At 55.4% G+C, this 15,794-nt stretch overlaps 1 protein-coding gene across 1 annotated transcript in view; it reads left to right on the top strand.

Annotated features, from left to right (window-relative positions):
• Nucleotides 1-923: 923 nt before the first annotated feature.
• Nucleotides 924-15,794, top strand: part of TTC34 (tetratricopeptide repeat domain 34) — a 28,506-nt gene continuing 13,635 nt past the window's right edge. The window contains exons 1-5 of the mRNA XM_032760951.2: nucleotides 924-1,040; nucleotides 1,744-2,568; nucleotides 11,260-12,103; nucleotides 13,860-14,085; nucleotides 15,522-15,726. Of these exons, the coding sequence (XP_032616842.1) occupies nucleotides 1,785-2,568; nucleotides 11,260-12,103; nucleotides 13,860-14,085; nucleotides 15,522-15,726 (2,059 nt within the window). The 5' untranslated portion in view covers nucleotides 924-1,040; nucleotides 1,744-1,784. The remainder of the gene's footprint in view (nucleotides 1,041-1,743; nucleotides 2,569-11,259; nucleotides 12,104-13,859; nucleotides 14,086-15,521; nucleotides 15,727-15,794) is intronic.

Here is a 15,794-nt window from a genome sequence, read left to right as displayed (position 1 = left end):
CACCCCCATTCCCCCCACTCATGCCTGCCCTCCAGGGCAGCTGCTGGTGCTGGGGTCTCAGCTTCAGGGACCTGAGTCTGCCTGCAGCCACCCCACTCAGTCTTTCTGCTCCTGCAGCATGGGCTGAGGGTGGCCACGGGCTGAGGGTGGCCATGGGCTGAAGGTGACGTTTCCTAAAATAGTCCCAATGCTGCCACCCCTTCCTCAGTGACAATCAGGGTGTCCCTGGGCAGTAGGCTCAGGTCATGGCTCCCAGAGCTGCCTCTGGGCCTCAACCCGGTGATGGGGGAGGGGTGTGCCCTTGGCTAATGTGCCCTGCCCGCCCCAGGGCACAGCTGGCTTAGCTGGCGCAGACAGAACAGGGCTGCCTAGGCCTCTCAGAGGGAGGAAGGCCAAGGGAAATGGACTGGCTGTGCACAAAAGGTCCAGTCCCAGCTGCCGGCACAGGGAACAGCCTGTGGGGAGGGGCCCCAGGACCCGGTGACGGCCCTGCAAGAAGAGGAGTGAGGCTGGGCGTTGAGGGGCCCGCATAGCAGCCCAGGCGGAGTTCTGGGGGGACAAACCCAGAGCCTGAGTGCACTGGGTGGGCAGGCAGCCCCCACCTGCCTCCAGGAAGCGCCCTCCTCATCTATGGGGAGAGGAGGCTGGGGGCACCCTGGCAGGGCAGGCAGGGTGGAGGCTGGCCCCTGGTGTGGGGGGCTCTACCCCACAGGCCCCGTTTCCGCCAACACCCTGATGAACTCAGGGTTCTCTGCTCTGAGGCAGCCCATTGGAGCCTGGCTGGGGCAGGGCGGGTGGGACTTCAGCCTGGTCGCCTCTGGCCACAGCGGGGCGCTGCGGGACAGCCAGGAGACCCGAGGGTGTTGACGATCGCCTGGGAAACCGCGGGTTGTGCCTTCCCCAACCCACACGGGGCGGTCACAGGAGCCCCACCCAGGCCTGGGCCCTCCAGCCAGCCACATCCCTCCATCCCCCACCACCCACGAGGGAATCTGGGTCCCCAGGGCACAGCCGGCTCAGCCTCCAAGCTGCAGGCGAGGGTGAGTGTGTCTGTGTGTGTCTGAGAGGGGATGCTGGGGGCTGCCTGTTTGATGAGGGACAAAAAGGCTGTGCAGAGCTAGTTCGTCAGGTCAAGTAGCTTGGGGACCGGGAAGAGGGGAGTACCAGGGGCTGTCCCTGGAACCTCAACCTCAAAACTGAACCCCCCCACCCAGGGGCTAAAGTGGCTCCCCGACCCAAAGGCCTGGCAGGTGCTCTCGGCGCCCCCTCGAATAGCCCAGGTGTGAGAGGGTGGGCAGGGGTGTGGTCCTGCATCCCACTGAGAGGGCTGCCTGGACTGACGGGGCTGTGCCTTCCTGAGGGGCTCAGGGTTGGCAGGGGCAGAGTGGGTCTGGGGGTCCTATTGCTGGGCCCTGACCCCTCAGGCCACCGTAACCCTCCCGACATGGGCACTCAGGGGTCAGATGTTCTTAGAGGGAACTGAGCTGGGTGAGACCACTGTCCCATTCTGCAGAGGAGGAAACTGAGGCCCCAGAGGTGAACAGTGGGCTGGAAGTCGGCCTGGGACACCTGATAGGCCCCACCCCACCAGCCCAGGATCCCCCCAGTTTTCACCCAGTGGGGTCTGCACTGACCCTGGGGTCAGTGGGAAGGGGTGGAGGTGGCTTGAGGCTGGGCACGGGTGTCCACAGGGCAGGAGAACTGGCCGCCCTCTGTGCACTCACCATGCTCTCCCACCCCCAGGTACTCTGAGGACCAGACATGGGCCCATCGGGGTCCCAGACATGATGTCGGCCCAGGAGCTCGTAGCCTGCCTCTGCCGGGAAGGGGAGCAGCATCTGGCGCTGGGGGAGCCGCCCCTAGCCACTGCCTTCTACCTGGCTGCATTCAGCTGCCACCCCCCCTCAGCCCTGCAGAGCGTGCGCACTGCCCTGGCCCAGGCTCGAGGGACAGCGGTGGTGGCCACCCTGGAGTCTTGGTGCCGCGGGGACAGCCAGATCCCCGCCATCCACTGGGACGGCATGGCAGTGGTCTCCCTGACAGGGTCGCTGGCCTCTGCGTTCCTCGGCGCCCTCTGCCCAGACCACCCCGCTGCCATCCTGCACCTGCTGGCAGGTCTGCTGGCCCGCGGGCGCTACGAGGAAGTGGTGCAACGCTGCAGCGCCCTGCTGGACTGTCACACACAGCAAGTCCTGGAACTGCGGCTGACCCGCGCCCTGGCCTGGGTCCTGTCCGGGGTGCAGGCAGCGGATGGTGTGGCTGCCTATCTCCAGGCCTTCGCCTCCAGCGCCAACCGGACAGTAGCTTTCATTCGCACCCACCAGCAGCCCTACCTCCCCGCGCTGCTCAGTGCCCTCCAGGACTACCTCTCGGGGCACCCGAAGGCTGGGCACAGTGCCGGCCAGCAGGAGACTGGTGGCCAGCGACTCCTGGCGGCTCTGGACCCCAGGGGCACCCGGAGTGACACCCTGTCACCTGAAGCTCTGCTCCACAGCGGCAGGTATGAGGACTGCCTGGCAGCATGCAGCCGGGCCCTCGAGGCCCATCCCACCGGCAGCAGACCCCAAGGTAGGAGGACGGCATGGCCCCTGCAGAGCCAGGGTGAAAGCTGCCCACGCCACTCCCTCCCCACATGGTTATGTCTTGCCGTGATGGGGTAAGGCTGTGCTGGGGCTGGGGTGCCTCAGTGACAAGAAAGTCAGGCCCTGCCCCTTTGGAGCACCCAAAGACACAACCAAAATCCACGCTTTAAGAAATGGGACATGCAAGGTACTGCTCCAGCCGGTGATCAGGGAAAGCTTCTCAGGAAGGGGGTCATTCAGATTGAGACTGAGGGTTCCAGGCAGCAGAAGCAAATGTGCCAAGTCCTTAGGGGAGCAAGAGCTTGGGCTGCCCCTGCTACTTAGGGGGCCAGGGCGACTGTCGGAGGGAAGGGGAAAAGGGATGGGAGACAAGACAGCAGCTGTGGGGCTAGATCCTGCTGGCCTCCCAAGGCCCTTGGATGTTACCCTCAGTCCGTGAGGCTGAGCTGTGGAGTGAGGTGCTCTGAGCTGCATTTTTTTTTTTTTTGAGACGGAGTTTCGTTCTTGTTGCCCAGGCTGCAGTGCAATGGGGCGATCTCGGCTCACCACAACCTCCACCCCCTGGGTTCAAGAGATTCTCTTGCTTCAGCCTCTTGAGTAGCTGGGATTACAGGAACCCACTACCATGCCTGGCTAATTTTTGTATTTTTAGTAGAGACGGGGTTTCACCATGTTGGCCAGGCTGGTCTCAAATTCCTAACCTTAGGTGATCCACCCGCCTCAGCCTCCCAAAGTGCTGGGATTACAGGCGTGAACCACCGCACCCGGCCTCTGATCTGCATTTTTAAACTTTCCTCTGGCTGCTGTGTGCAGAATGTGCCACAGGAGCCAGAGTAAGGACAGGGCCTGCTGGAAGGCTGCGAGGTTGGGAGGCTGAGAGGCTGAGAGCCTGGGAGGCTGTGAGGCTGGGGGGCTGGGAAGCTGAGGGGCTGAGAGGCTGGGAGGCTGGGAGGCTTGGAGGCTGACAGGCTGGGAGGCTGAGAGACTGGGAGGCTTGGAGGCTGGGCGGCTGAGAGACTAGGAGGCTGGGACAATGGTTCAAGAGAAAGATGATGGAATTCAGATCAGGGAGAGAGGGTTGCAGAGAAACCGTGTGTCAGAGTTAGAAGTGACGAGATTGTGGATAGATTTAATGGTGGAGAGACAGGCACAGAGAAGGAGGGTCAGGAATGTTTTCTGAGTTCATCTTGAGCAACTGAACTGCGGAGGGAAGCGCAGATGGGAAAAGGGGTGTCAGAGGTTTAGACACTCCCAGTTTGAGACACTGCTCCTGCCCTGTCCCTTCACTGCCTCTTACTTCTGGAGGAGCACCCGGGGCCACAGCCCAGCCTACTGCCAGCACTCTGCCACCCTCGGATCCCTGAGTGCCTGAGACAAGGCTGCATCCCCACCAAAGGCTGCTGTTTGGATTCAGTGAACATGCATAGCAAACCCTTAAAATAATGTCACCTACTTAGTGCTTTACACACAGTCCTTTGAGCCCATCAAGCCTCATGTCATTAGGCAGCTGGACAGGTGAGCCCTGAGGTGAGAGGAGCTCAGTTTGAAAGGGAGATTTAGAGTCAGCACAAATAAGAGATTGAAAATCAAGTTTCCTGATATAGGCAGGAAGTGGGGCCACGAGGCATCCTGGAGCAGACAGGTCCTCCTTGGTGTAAGTGACCTGCAAGGCACTGCAGCTCCCTGCCCCTTCCTCGTGCCCCACCCCCCCAGCCCCTGTCCCAGGCCAGCAGACATCTGGAGGTGAGGATGGCAGTATTAGCTGCCATTTCCTGAACAGCTAGTGGGTGGGCCCCATTTGATGGGTTCAGTATGCATAATCATGGAATCTGCAGAGCAGCCACGATCCCCACATGACACAGGGCTGCCAAGGGCACACGGAGTGCAGGTGGCTCCTGGGACTTGGCCCCTGGGGTTCTCCTAACACCCCTCCATACTGTGCTTCCGGGGAAGAGCAGCCCAGGAGGACAGGAAGAAGGAAGAAAATTCGGAGCCCGCAGGGTGACAGATCAGGGCCAGAAGAGGAGGGTGTTTGCAAGATAAAGACAGGTGGGCAGCACTGAGAGTGGCCACGATGTCCATAAGGAGAGGACGAGGAGCATGCATTGGGCGTGTGGTGCCAAAGTTCTTGGTGACCCCAATGAGAGGGTGGGGCAGGAACCAGTTAGAGAGAGCTGCAAAGTGAGCGGGAAAATTTGTTTCTGGAAATATGCTCAAATATGTTGGGCATTACCAGGAAATGATCAACAAAAGCCACACCAAATCCTGAGCTTCTGAGGAAGGAGGGGGCTCCGGGTGCCAAGAGCACAGGCATTCAGGGGCTGGTGAGTGGGGATGGTGCCCACAGCAAGGGGGCCCCAGGAGGGAGGGTGACTTCCACTTTAATGATCATGTAGGGGCAGGGCACGAATTGAGGGTGTGGGTGGGGGTCACACTAAAGCTCCTTGCAGAAATCCAGAACCCCCCAAGGGTTGCAGCCTTGGGGTATGTGAGGGAAGACCCAGCTCCTCCAGGAAGGCCACCGGAAGCTCGTCTGTGTCTGCCGTGGCTCTGGCATGTACAGGGAACACCTGCCCTAAGACTTGTGCATCCATTAGACCCAAGCCACTTAGGTCAAAGGACTCCCCATATTGCCACCACCAGCACAAGCATGGCTTACGATGAGAAGAGAAGAAATGAATTTTCCTATAACAAATGTAGTTTCCTGTAACAAATGACCTTCCATCTGGAGGTTACTTTCCAAAGTCCTTGGAAACGTTGCACAAACCAGTCACTCCATTTGTACTGCTGTGACAGAATGCCATGGGCTGCATGACCCATAATGAGTAGAAATGAATGAGCTCCAGTTCTGGAGGCTGGAAGCCCAAGATCAAGTCCCCAACAGGCTTGGGGATTCAGATTCCAAGATGGCACCTTGAATACTGCATCCTCACTTGGGACAAGACAGAAGAGCGAAGAGGCAAAAGGGGCTGAATTTGCATTAATCCCACCCAGAAGAGCAGAGCCCTCCTGGCCTAATGATCTTCAAAGATCTGACCTGTCAATACCATTACAATGGCAGTTAAGTTTCAGCATGAGTTTTGGAGGGGACAAACATTCAAACTATAGCGAAACCCTTCTATAATCTGGGAACTTTCTTTGCCCTCTTTAGTAAGTAGACATGCAGGGACACACGATGTATGAGTACAAGATACAGAATAAATGCCACTTTCACTCAAGGTAGTTGCTAAGTAAGCATCCAGGTACTATAGCTCCCTACATGCTTGTCTTCCCAAAGGACTGGGATGACCACTTCCGACTTGTTCAAGATTCTTCATTAAGAGCACTAGGAAAGGTGACAAAGCATCTGTGATTCCTGCGTTCCTCCCAGCAAGACACAGGGTCTGTTCTCCATACAGAATCTGGCATGGCCTTATGCCTTGCTGGGACCAGTAGAATATGATAGAAGTGATGGCTTGTGCTTCTGGAGCCCAAGCCTCAGAGGACCCACAGCTTCCACCTTCACCTTGGAATGCTCCCAGGGCCATGTAAGGAAACTAGAATCATGACCAGTGAGAGAACACACAGACAGAGGCTCAGCTGACAGCCATCACGAAGGCCCCAGAAACATGAGTGAGGCCACCTTAGATTCTCTTGTCCGGTAAAGCCACTGGATGGCTGCAGCCACCTGAGTCACCCCTGGTAAGACCAACAGAAGAACTGTCCAGCTTAGCCCAGCCCAAACTGAGGAATAATTATGGGCAAATACAAATGGTTGGATTTTCCTTTTTGAGACAGGGTCTCACTCTGTCTCCCAGGCTGGAGTGCAGTGGTGCGATCATGGCTCACTGCACTCAATCTCCCAGGCTCAAGCAGTCCTCCTGCCTCAGCCTCCCAAGTAGCTGGGACTATAGGTACATACCACCACAACTGGCTAATTTTTTTTTCTGTAGAGACAGGGTCTCACTCTGTTGCCCAGGCTTGATTGTTGTTTTAAGCGACTAAGTTTTACAGTGGATATTTATGCAGCAATAGCTGAAATAACTGCTGACTAGGTCAAAACATCAGTTTTGAAGCATTTTAGCCAACATTTGGTCAAATATTATAATATAGAACTTAAAATTTTATGTTTCCAGAATTATATAATTCACTATTTTAATAATTAATGGAATAAAGAAGAATATATTATCATTGCAGTAGATTCAGAAAAACTGTTTTATGATATTTAGCATTCCCAGAATTTTAACAATCAAGAAACAGAAGAAAACTTACTTAATTGAAAAAGATAATATCTATCCCAAACCCACCATAAATATCATACTCAATGGTGACAATTCAGAAGCCTTCCATTTAAAATCAATTACCAGGATGCTGTGCACTCTCCCAGTTACTCATCATTGTGCTAGAGATCCTAGCCAATGCAATAAGGTAAGAAAACAAGACAGAACATGTAAGACCAGAAAGGAAGTCACAAAGTTATCATTATTCCAGGCAATATGATTAGCTATGTATATAGAAATTCCAAAAGAAGCAACAAAAGGTATTAGACATAGTAGCAAAATTTAACAAAATATGCAAAACATTATTTATATTTATAAATACCAGCAACAAATAGCTCTGTGGTTTTAAAATATACCATTTACCACAGGGACAGAAAATGATTAAGTTCTAAGAGTCACATGACTTTATGGAAAAAGTATAAAACTTTATTAAAAGATAATAAAGAATACCTATAGCCATGCCTCGGCAGCTCACACCTGTAATCCCAGCACTTTTGGAGGCTGAAACAGGAGGATCCCTTGAACTCAGAAGTCTGACACCAGCCTGGGCAACATAGTGGGAACTGGTCTCTACGAAAAAATTTAAAACTACAAAAAAACTTATCCAGGCATGTGGTGCATACCTGTGATCCCAGCTACTTAGCAGACTGACATGGGAGGATGTCTTAAGCTTGGGAGATGAAGGCTGCAGTGAGCTATAATCACACCACTGCATGCCAGCCTGGGCAACAGCAAGACATTGTATCAGAAAAGAAAGAATATCTATATAAATGGAGAGATATTCACTGTCCACAGAAGAAGAAGGAGGAGGAGGGGAAGGGAGAGGTAGGGGAGTGGGGAGGTGGGATGGGGGAGAAGAGGAGAAGGAGAAGCAGAAGATGGAGAAAGAAGAGGTGGCAGTAGGAGGATTTGCTCTACCAGTTAATACGAAGCTATACTAATCAATAGGGAAGTTTATTGACTTCAGGGATAGATAGAAAGACCAATAAAATGAATTAGAGAGCTCAGAAGTGGACCCACATCGATCTAAAACTTAACAGGTGACAGATGAGTGTTGCAAATCTATAGGGAAAGAAAAGGAGCATTATTCAATGGAGGGTACTGATTTCCTACCTCTCACCTTGCAAAAAAGTGAATCCCAGGTGGAAACTGCTGTGTTTTACAGTTTCTAAAAGAAAATATCTGCAAATGTCATTAAGATTTCTATGTACAGGTGGGCTTCTTAAGATACAAAACAGGGAATCAATAAAGAAAAATTTAATACATCTGATTAAACTAAAATTTAAAACCTCTATTTTGCCCATAACTATAGAAAATAAAAAGACAATCCACAAAAGGAGAAAAATGCTTGCAAAATATACAATGAGCAAATAAATTAGTATGCAGAGTATTTGAAGAACTCCTACATATCAATAAGAAAAAAAATTCAATACAAGACTTGGCAAAAGCATTCCCCAAAAGAGGAAACACAGATGGCTAATAAAACATGTGAACAATATTCAGCATCAGAGTAATGAGACAAATGCAAAATTAAAACAATGAGAAACCATTTTCCACCCACCAGATTGGGGAAAAAAATAATAAGTAAACCTCACTAGTCATCAGGAAAATAGAAATTAAGACAATAATGTGATAGCATTTACATTCCTCTCAGCCAGTCAAAAATTGCCTATCTAACAATAGAAGATCTGGCTTCGAGGTGGCTTCGAGTCACTGTGGAATAGGTTGCCTATATGTCCCACAGATAAAAATTATAAAAGCTGGACAAAATATAAAAAGTGACTATTTGAAGGCATGGATTAGTAACCATATGCAGGCAGAAACTAGTAGTTGACCCTTGAACAATGGTGTTGTGTGAGGTGAGATGTGCACCCTGCAGCTCTTCACCTAAGGGGGCTCCTCAGTCTATGAGTCATTGTTCAGCAGATGCTGAAGTTCTCCTGGCTTGAGGTAGCATAGGACAGTTCAGGGCTGAGAAAAATGGATGGAAAGTTAGATGAAGAATCTCGAAAAGGAGGGAGCCACAGAGGGGGTGCAGCCCCAAATCTGTGTATTAAATCTACTTAAATCTCCAGCCTACAGAACTGCACATACAGAGGTAAAGGCTAGCTGGGCTGAAAGAACAGGCACTGGAAGCTGCAAAAGCTAAATGGAGACTTCAGCTCTGTCCACCAAAAAGCAATAGAATTTGGAGTTTAAACCCAGCCAATTTCACTGCTACTAAAACAAAACTCAGCTCTCTTCAGAGGAATGTAACTGAATCCAGAGTCTCCACAAAGTGTCCATTATGCCTGGTGTGTGGGAAGAAACTACTATTCACGCAAAGAGACAGGAAAATAAAATATGAGCTACAGTCAGGAGAAAAAGAAATCCCTAAAAACTGACTTCAGGAAAATGTGGACCTAATGATTGAACTGATGTGGAATCTTCATAGATAAATGGAAATTATATAAAGGAACCAGGCTGGGCGTGGTTCCTTATAAAAAGGAGTATCAGTAGTTTGGGAGGCTGAGGCGGGAGGATCACTTGGGCCCAGGAGTTCAATACCACCCTGGGTGACAAAGTGAGACTCCAACTCTACAAAACATCCAAAAGGTAGCTGGGTATGGTGGTGCATGCCTGTAGTCCCAACTAAACAGGAGGCTGAGCCCAGGAGGTCAAGGTTACAGTGAGCCATGTTTACACCACTGCACTCCAGCCTGGGTGATGGAGCAAGACCCTGTCTTAAAAAAAAAAAAAAAAAGCATATGGCAAGTCTAGAGTTGAACAGTGCAATAACTGAAATGAAAATATTAGAGACAGCAGAAGGGTCAGTGAACTTGAAGACAGAATAGAAATTACTCGATATGAAGAACAGAAGAAAAATGAACAGAGGCTGGGTGAGCTGCAGACAGTATCAAAGCCTCGTGTGTGTAACTGGAATCTCAGAAAGAGAGGAGAGACCACCCTTTCACGTGGGAAAGTAAGTAACAGCCCCCTATCACCCTCAGGCCCCAAGGGTTATCCCCTGGCTGCAGCTCCCTCGGATCCATGAACTACCGCAAAAATCAGGGGTAATGTTGTGTTCAAGGGTCAGTAGCTGACAGGAAAGGCTCAAAGTGTCTTTTACTTTGGCCACCAGAACTAGACAGAGTGACCTTGCGGCTGCTTGCGTGGCTAGTCTCAGGGTGCAAAACACCTTCTGCGCTGGACTCAGCGCTTACCACAACAGCAGCAGGGCAGTGACCTCAGCGGCTTTGCTTCTGCGCCCTGTTTGGTATTTTGCCCTCTCCAGAGTCCCGTTTGAATGCAACAGATTGTTGCTGTTGTTGCTATTGAATGGGGTTATAAGGAAAAGCTGTTTGAAAATTCTGAAGGAGTCAGTGCAAAAAGCACCGAAGCAGAGGTTCAGAGGTCTGGGATGGACCCTGAGAACGTCCCTCCCCTGCAGCACCTTCATAACATGTAAAAATAAGGGTGGGGGCATGACCTGAAGCCCGCCCAGCACGGAGTGTTCCCCACCTCTCTCAGTGGCCTGTGCACCCTGCCTGGGTCCCTTTTTGGGATGGGGCGGCTACACTTCCCTTACCACTCAGAAAGCCCCATTCACGTTTGCTCAGACACCAAATGTAACACCGGGGCGGGGGGCAGGTGCGCAGGGAGGGTGCTGGGGGAGTGGGGGTGGGGATGCTCCCCCTGACCTCAGTGACTCACACGATGCACCAGGCCCCTTCCAGGCACTGGATGTAGGTAAATCCGTTTAATCCTCACACCCTGCGAGCGTGGATCATTATAACCCATTATAGTGCAGACCAGGGAACAGACGCAGGAGACTCCGTAAATGCCCAGGTCCACCCTCAGTAAGCAGCAGGGCATGCACCTCCGGTCCTAGACCTGAGGGAAAAGCTCTGCTTCAGAGAGGGAAGGGCTGGATCCCCACTTGGCCCAAAGAAGGCAAGAAACAAAGGTGCTCAGGAATAAATGGCCACTGCAAAGGTCATAGAGTTGGAGCCTCAGCTCTGCCCTGGGAGTGGAGGGGCACTGATTCCCAGAGGAGGAAACTCGATCCTAAAACCCATTATTTAAATGTCAGGCAGGGGAAAGGCGTTGCAACTGAATTTGGTTTGCACTGAGCGGTGGGAGTGACTCTGAACCCACCCTGAGAGCACAGTGTCGCTGGCAGGCAGGGCGGCTGCCCCCTCGCTGCTTGCCCAGCACGGTCCTCAACCTGCCCCGTCACTCATGGGCCTCGGGCCTCCTGTCAGCTGGTGTCCTGGCGGTGCCATACCAAGGGCCACCTGGAGACTGGAGGGAGATGCCCGGGGCAGGAGGACTCACAGTCTCCTGAGTCCAAGCCCTGGACCTGGTGGGGACTTGCAGGTGGCACCTCCGGGGAGTCGGCCCCCCCAAGCAGGACCCACGCCTGTTTCTCTCCGCAGGTGAGCGCCGGGCCGCCCTGCTGGTCACGCGCGCGGCCTCGGCCTTCTTCCTGGACTGCCGGGCCCAGGACGTGTTTTGGAACCTGCAGGAGGCCTTCTGCGAGAGCCCCTCTGCGGCGCGGAGGCAGTTCCAGGCCGTGTTCTCTGTCCAGGACCAGGAGCGCATCCGGGCTCAGGCGCAGGAGGCCGCGGACTTGGGCTTCGCCCACTTCCAGGAAGCCGTGCGGAACCATCCTGAGCTCCGCGAGGATGTGGGCCGCGAGCTGCTGGCCCCGGTAACCTGCGCGCTCAGCGTCCTGCTTCGCCTGGCGCCTGCCGGGGCGCGACCAGCGCTGGGAGCCCGCCTCGCCGAGTGCCTGCTGCTGGCGGGGGACGCGGCGGGCGCCCGGGCCATGTGCGAGCGCCTGCTGCGGCCCCCGCGCCCTGAGGACCCTGCCGGGGACCGCGCAGGGGACCGCGCGCCTCTCCTGGCTCTGCGCGGCTTCTGCGCGCTGCACGCCGGGGACTCGCGGCGCGCCCTGGAGGACTTCCAGGCGGTGGTGGAGCAGGGGGCGCCGCACCCGGGGGGCTGTGTGCGCGCGCTGTGCGGCCGGGGGCTGCTGCGGGTGCTGGCGGGCAGCGCGTTCCTGGGCACGTTGGACTATGTCACCGCCTGCAGGCTGCGGCCCGAGGAGGCGCTGCTGGCCGCCAAGGCCTACGTGCCCTGGAACCAGCGGGGGCTGCTGCTGGCGGTGCTGCGGGAGGAGGCCCGTGGGATGCTGCAGCGATCGCCACGCGCCGGGCCGTCCAGAGCGCAGGGCTGGAGGGAGGCCGCGGAGACGGGCGGCCCCACCACGCAGGAGGGGTGAGGACCCGCCCGGGCGCGCTGGGGCTGCTGCTTCTTGTGGGTCTCCTTCGAGGTAGCGAGGGATGTGTTTCCTCCTATTTTACAAAGGAATGAAGGGAGGCAGTGGCGGGTGACCTCCCAAAGCACCCGAGGCAGGCCTAGCTCCACTGTTTCCATCGTCGGGGCCGCAGTCCCGAAATGCAAAGGGAAAATAAAAAGCCGCGGCTCACATTTCCTTCCAGGCCTTTCGTTTGGTGCATATAAAAAAGCTCACCAAACCGAGTCTGTGCTGGACATGTGGTTCATGTGCTAATTTTCGTACTCAATAGGTCATGACAATTCCCTTTGTGGCTAAATGTGTTTCCGGCAGCACCGCCCCGACCTGCGCCCTTGCCACCACTCCTTCCAGCAGTCCTGCGGTTGGTTTGTTTTGTTTGGTTTTGTTTTTTGTTCTTTGAGATGGAGTCTTACTCTGCCACCCAGGCTGGAGTGCAATGGCGCGATCTTGGCTTGCTGCAACCTCCGCCTCCTGGGTTCAAGCCATTCTTCTGCCTCAGCGTCCCAAGTAGCTGGGATCACCATGCCCAGCTAATTTTTATATTTTTAGTGGGATGGGGTTTCACCATGTTGGCCAGGCTGGTCTTGAACTCCTGACCTCAAGTGATCCTCCCACCTGGGCCTCCCAAAGGGCTGGGATTCCAGGTGAGCCACCGCGCCTGGCCTTTGTTCTTAGCTGTAATCCCTCGTGGGTAATGTCCTGTCTCCAGGGTGTTCTCTCCGTAAGACAGAGACAGGCATGCAGTTCCTGGGTCAGGGAATGCGGCCACTTGTGGGATCCTTGACTTCAGGAGCTGCCCTCCTCCCACCACAATCTGGCCACCGCCCATTCCCCACTCACCCTTGGTGCTCATTTTGCAAATTCTTTGCCAGCCCAAAGCCCAGTGGGTGAATCCCTAGCTGCTTTGACTTCCCTCGTTTAATTGCTGGGAGGCGGCAGGAAGGGGTTTCAGCAAAGTTAAAGGCACTGAGTCCGGGGAGGGGGGTGGGGGCGGTTCTTGGAGGGCATCCTTGATGTCAGCCTCCACTCCAAGGCACACATACAACACACACACAACACATACATAACACGCACAACACACAACACAACACACACACCGTACACAACACACATACACACACCACACACAAACACACACAACACATACATAACACACACACACAACACACAGAGTTCCTCTGCCTTCTGGATGTTTAATTTGCATGGCTTTGATTTGCTGGTGGTGAGAAACTTTCATTATGTGATGGCATTTATATTTGTTCTCTGGGAATTGTCAAATTTGAGGCTCTGGCCCCATTTCCCAGTGAGCACTCAGTTACATTCCCATGTGGACACAGGAACATGCCACATGCAGCCGTGTGTTTTCTTGTTCTGCCTACACACACACCCCTGAGCCCAGCAAGGCCAAATTGTTCGTCTGTGTTTTTGCAGAAAAGGAAACTGAGGCAGGGTCCACACAGGGTCAGCCCTGCCACTGCCTGTCTATACCATCTCAATCCCACCTCCCACAGGGTGGGGGAAGGGCGAGGGAGAGCGTGAGGGCCGCGTGCTGGGAATGGCACCTTTGGCTTCTGGGGATGGTGTGGCGTGAAGGTCCCTCTGGAGGGAGTTGCCCAGGCCAGGTGCATGGAGACGGGATTTCCCCACTGCCCAATCACCTGGGCAGGTGGAGGGGTTGTCAAAAGGGGCGGGCCCCTTGAGCTGATGTCTACACAGGGACGCCTGCGGCGTGCACCAGCTGGCCACACTGCTGATGGAGCTGGATTCAGAGGACGAGGCCTCTCGCCTCCTGGCGGCTGATGCCCTGTACCGCCTGGGCCGCCTGGAGGAGACCCACAAGGCCCTGCTGGTGGCCCTATCCCGGAGGCCCCAGGCAGCCCCCGTGCTGGTGCGACTGGCCCTGCTGCAGCTGAGGAGGGGCTTCTTCTATGACGCCAACCAGGTGAGGAGGCCCGGGGGGTGACAGAGGGCAGGTGGAAACGGGCCCAGCTGGGAAGAGGGCACAGGCCTCCCGTGGCCCTGGTGCTGGACCCCGCAGTCTGGGCTTTGGACCAGGCGACTGCATTCAGCCCCAGCTCTGCACCTGCTGCAGGCCCTCACCTATCTGACCCTCAGTCTCCTTATCTGGGTCCTGGTCCCACGGGTTGTCATGGAAATCGGCTGGGGCAGGTCCCCGGGGCCAGCAGTTTCCCCGCATGCATAGCTGCTTTGTTGTACTTGCTTCCACCGTGGTTACGAAGTAGAAGCGCCAGGAACTGACTGCAGGCTGAGCTTCTCTCCAAGTCTCTCACTTAAACCAGGCTTGGATGCAACCCTGCCTCGGGGTGGGTAGCAGAGGGGCCCTTCCCTCCTGCCTCCAAGACCCCCTGCTCCCATTAAAGGCAGACCCTCACCTGCCTCAGGTGCTGTCCCGGGTTCCTGTTTGAACCGGGGTCTAAAGGTTACGCTCTGGTGGGATTCAGGCCTTGGGGCCTGGGGTGAGGGCCTTGTCGCGTCTTCCTCCCCCTGGGGCCCGGTTTGGGTCCTGATCTCCTTGCCCTGCCCGGGTTCGGATGCCCTCAACCCACGTCCTCTTGCTCAGCTTGGGGAACCCGTGTGCCCACCAGCAGCCAGCAGGGGGCAGCATTGGGCCTCCTTCGGATGGAGCCGCGGAGAGGGCAGTTTGTGGGGTGGTCTCCCCTCGCCCAGAGACCTCCTCCTACTTGGCCGTGCTGGGCTTTTGCTCCGCGTCATCCGAAGGACTCCCTGGCGCCTGCTGACCCTTCATGACCTAAAAGCCCCTTCCTCTGCTTCTCATTTGGACCTTGCTCCAGTGGGCCCACTGGGAGGGATGGAGAAGTCCTAGGCTCGGGGACCCTGATAGCCCCAGCCCACCAAGGCCATTGGCAGACAGATGCGGCTCGGACTGCAGCCCAGAGTGGGCTCATGGCTCCCCTCCCTGCCTACTCCTCTGCACCAAGCTGGGGACACACAGTCCCTGCCCACTGTGGGACCCCCACCTATGGGGAGAGAAAACGCCCCCAAAGGCTCAAATGGCCACGCAGCAACACACGGCCAACCTCCTAGTGCTCAGACAGGCAGAAGCCCCCAGGCTCATGCACACAGCCAGGGGCTGGTGGAGGCAGCGAGGCAGGAGTAGTGGAGAATCAGGGTGATGGCACAGGTGGACCCTGGGGCAGAGAGCGTGGGGTGAAGAATCGCCAGGGGCGTTGGAACTGGGTGAGCCGTGGGGCAGCAAGGGTGGGGCTGGGGGCGTTGGCACCAGGTGGACCCTGGGGCAGCAAGGGTGGGGTGGGGGATGGCCAGGGGCATCAGTACAGGGTGGGCCCCAGGGCATCGGTCCCAAGGGCATGGGCAGTAACTGTGGCACCCCTGCAGTTGGTGAAGAAGCTGGTCCAGTCCGGTGACACCACCTGCCTCCAGCCTACCCTGGACATCTTCTGCCACGAGGACCGGCAGCTGCTTCAAGGCCACTGCCACGCCAGGGCCCTGGCCATCCTGCGGGCACGGCCAGGCGGGGCCGACGGCAGGGTTCACACAAAGGAGGCCATCGCCTACCTGTCTCTGGCCATCTTTGCCGCAGGTAGGAGCTGCCTACCTGCCCCCAGGGCCCAGTCTTATGCCAGGCACAGGGGACATGGGGAGTCTCTG

The sequence above is a fragment of the Hylobates moloch genome, unplaced genomic scaffold (assembly GCF_009828535.3).
Source record: "Hylobates moloch isolate HMO894 unplaced genomic scaffold, HMol_V3 SCAFFOLD_9, whole genome shotgun sequence".
Taxonomy (NCBI): Eukaryota; Metazoa; Chordata; class Mammalia; order Primates; family Hylobatidae; genus Hylobates; species Hylobates moloch.
Note: the sequence above shows the minus strand (reverse complement) of the source record. Positions and strands in the feature narration are given on the sequence as shown.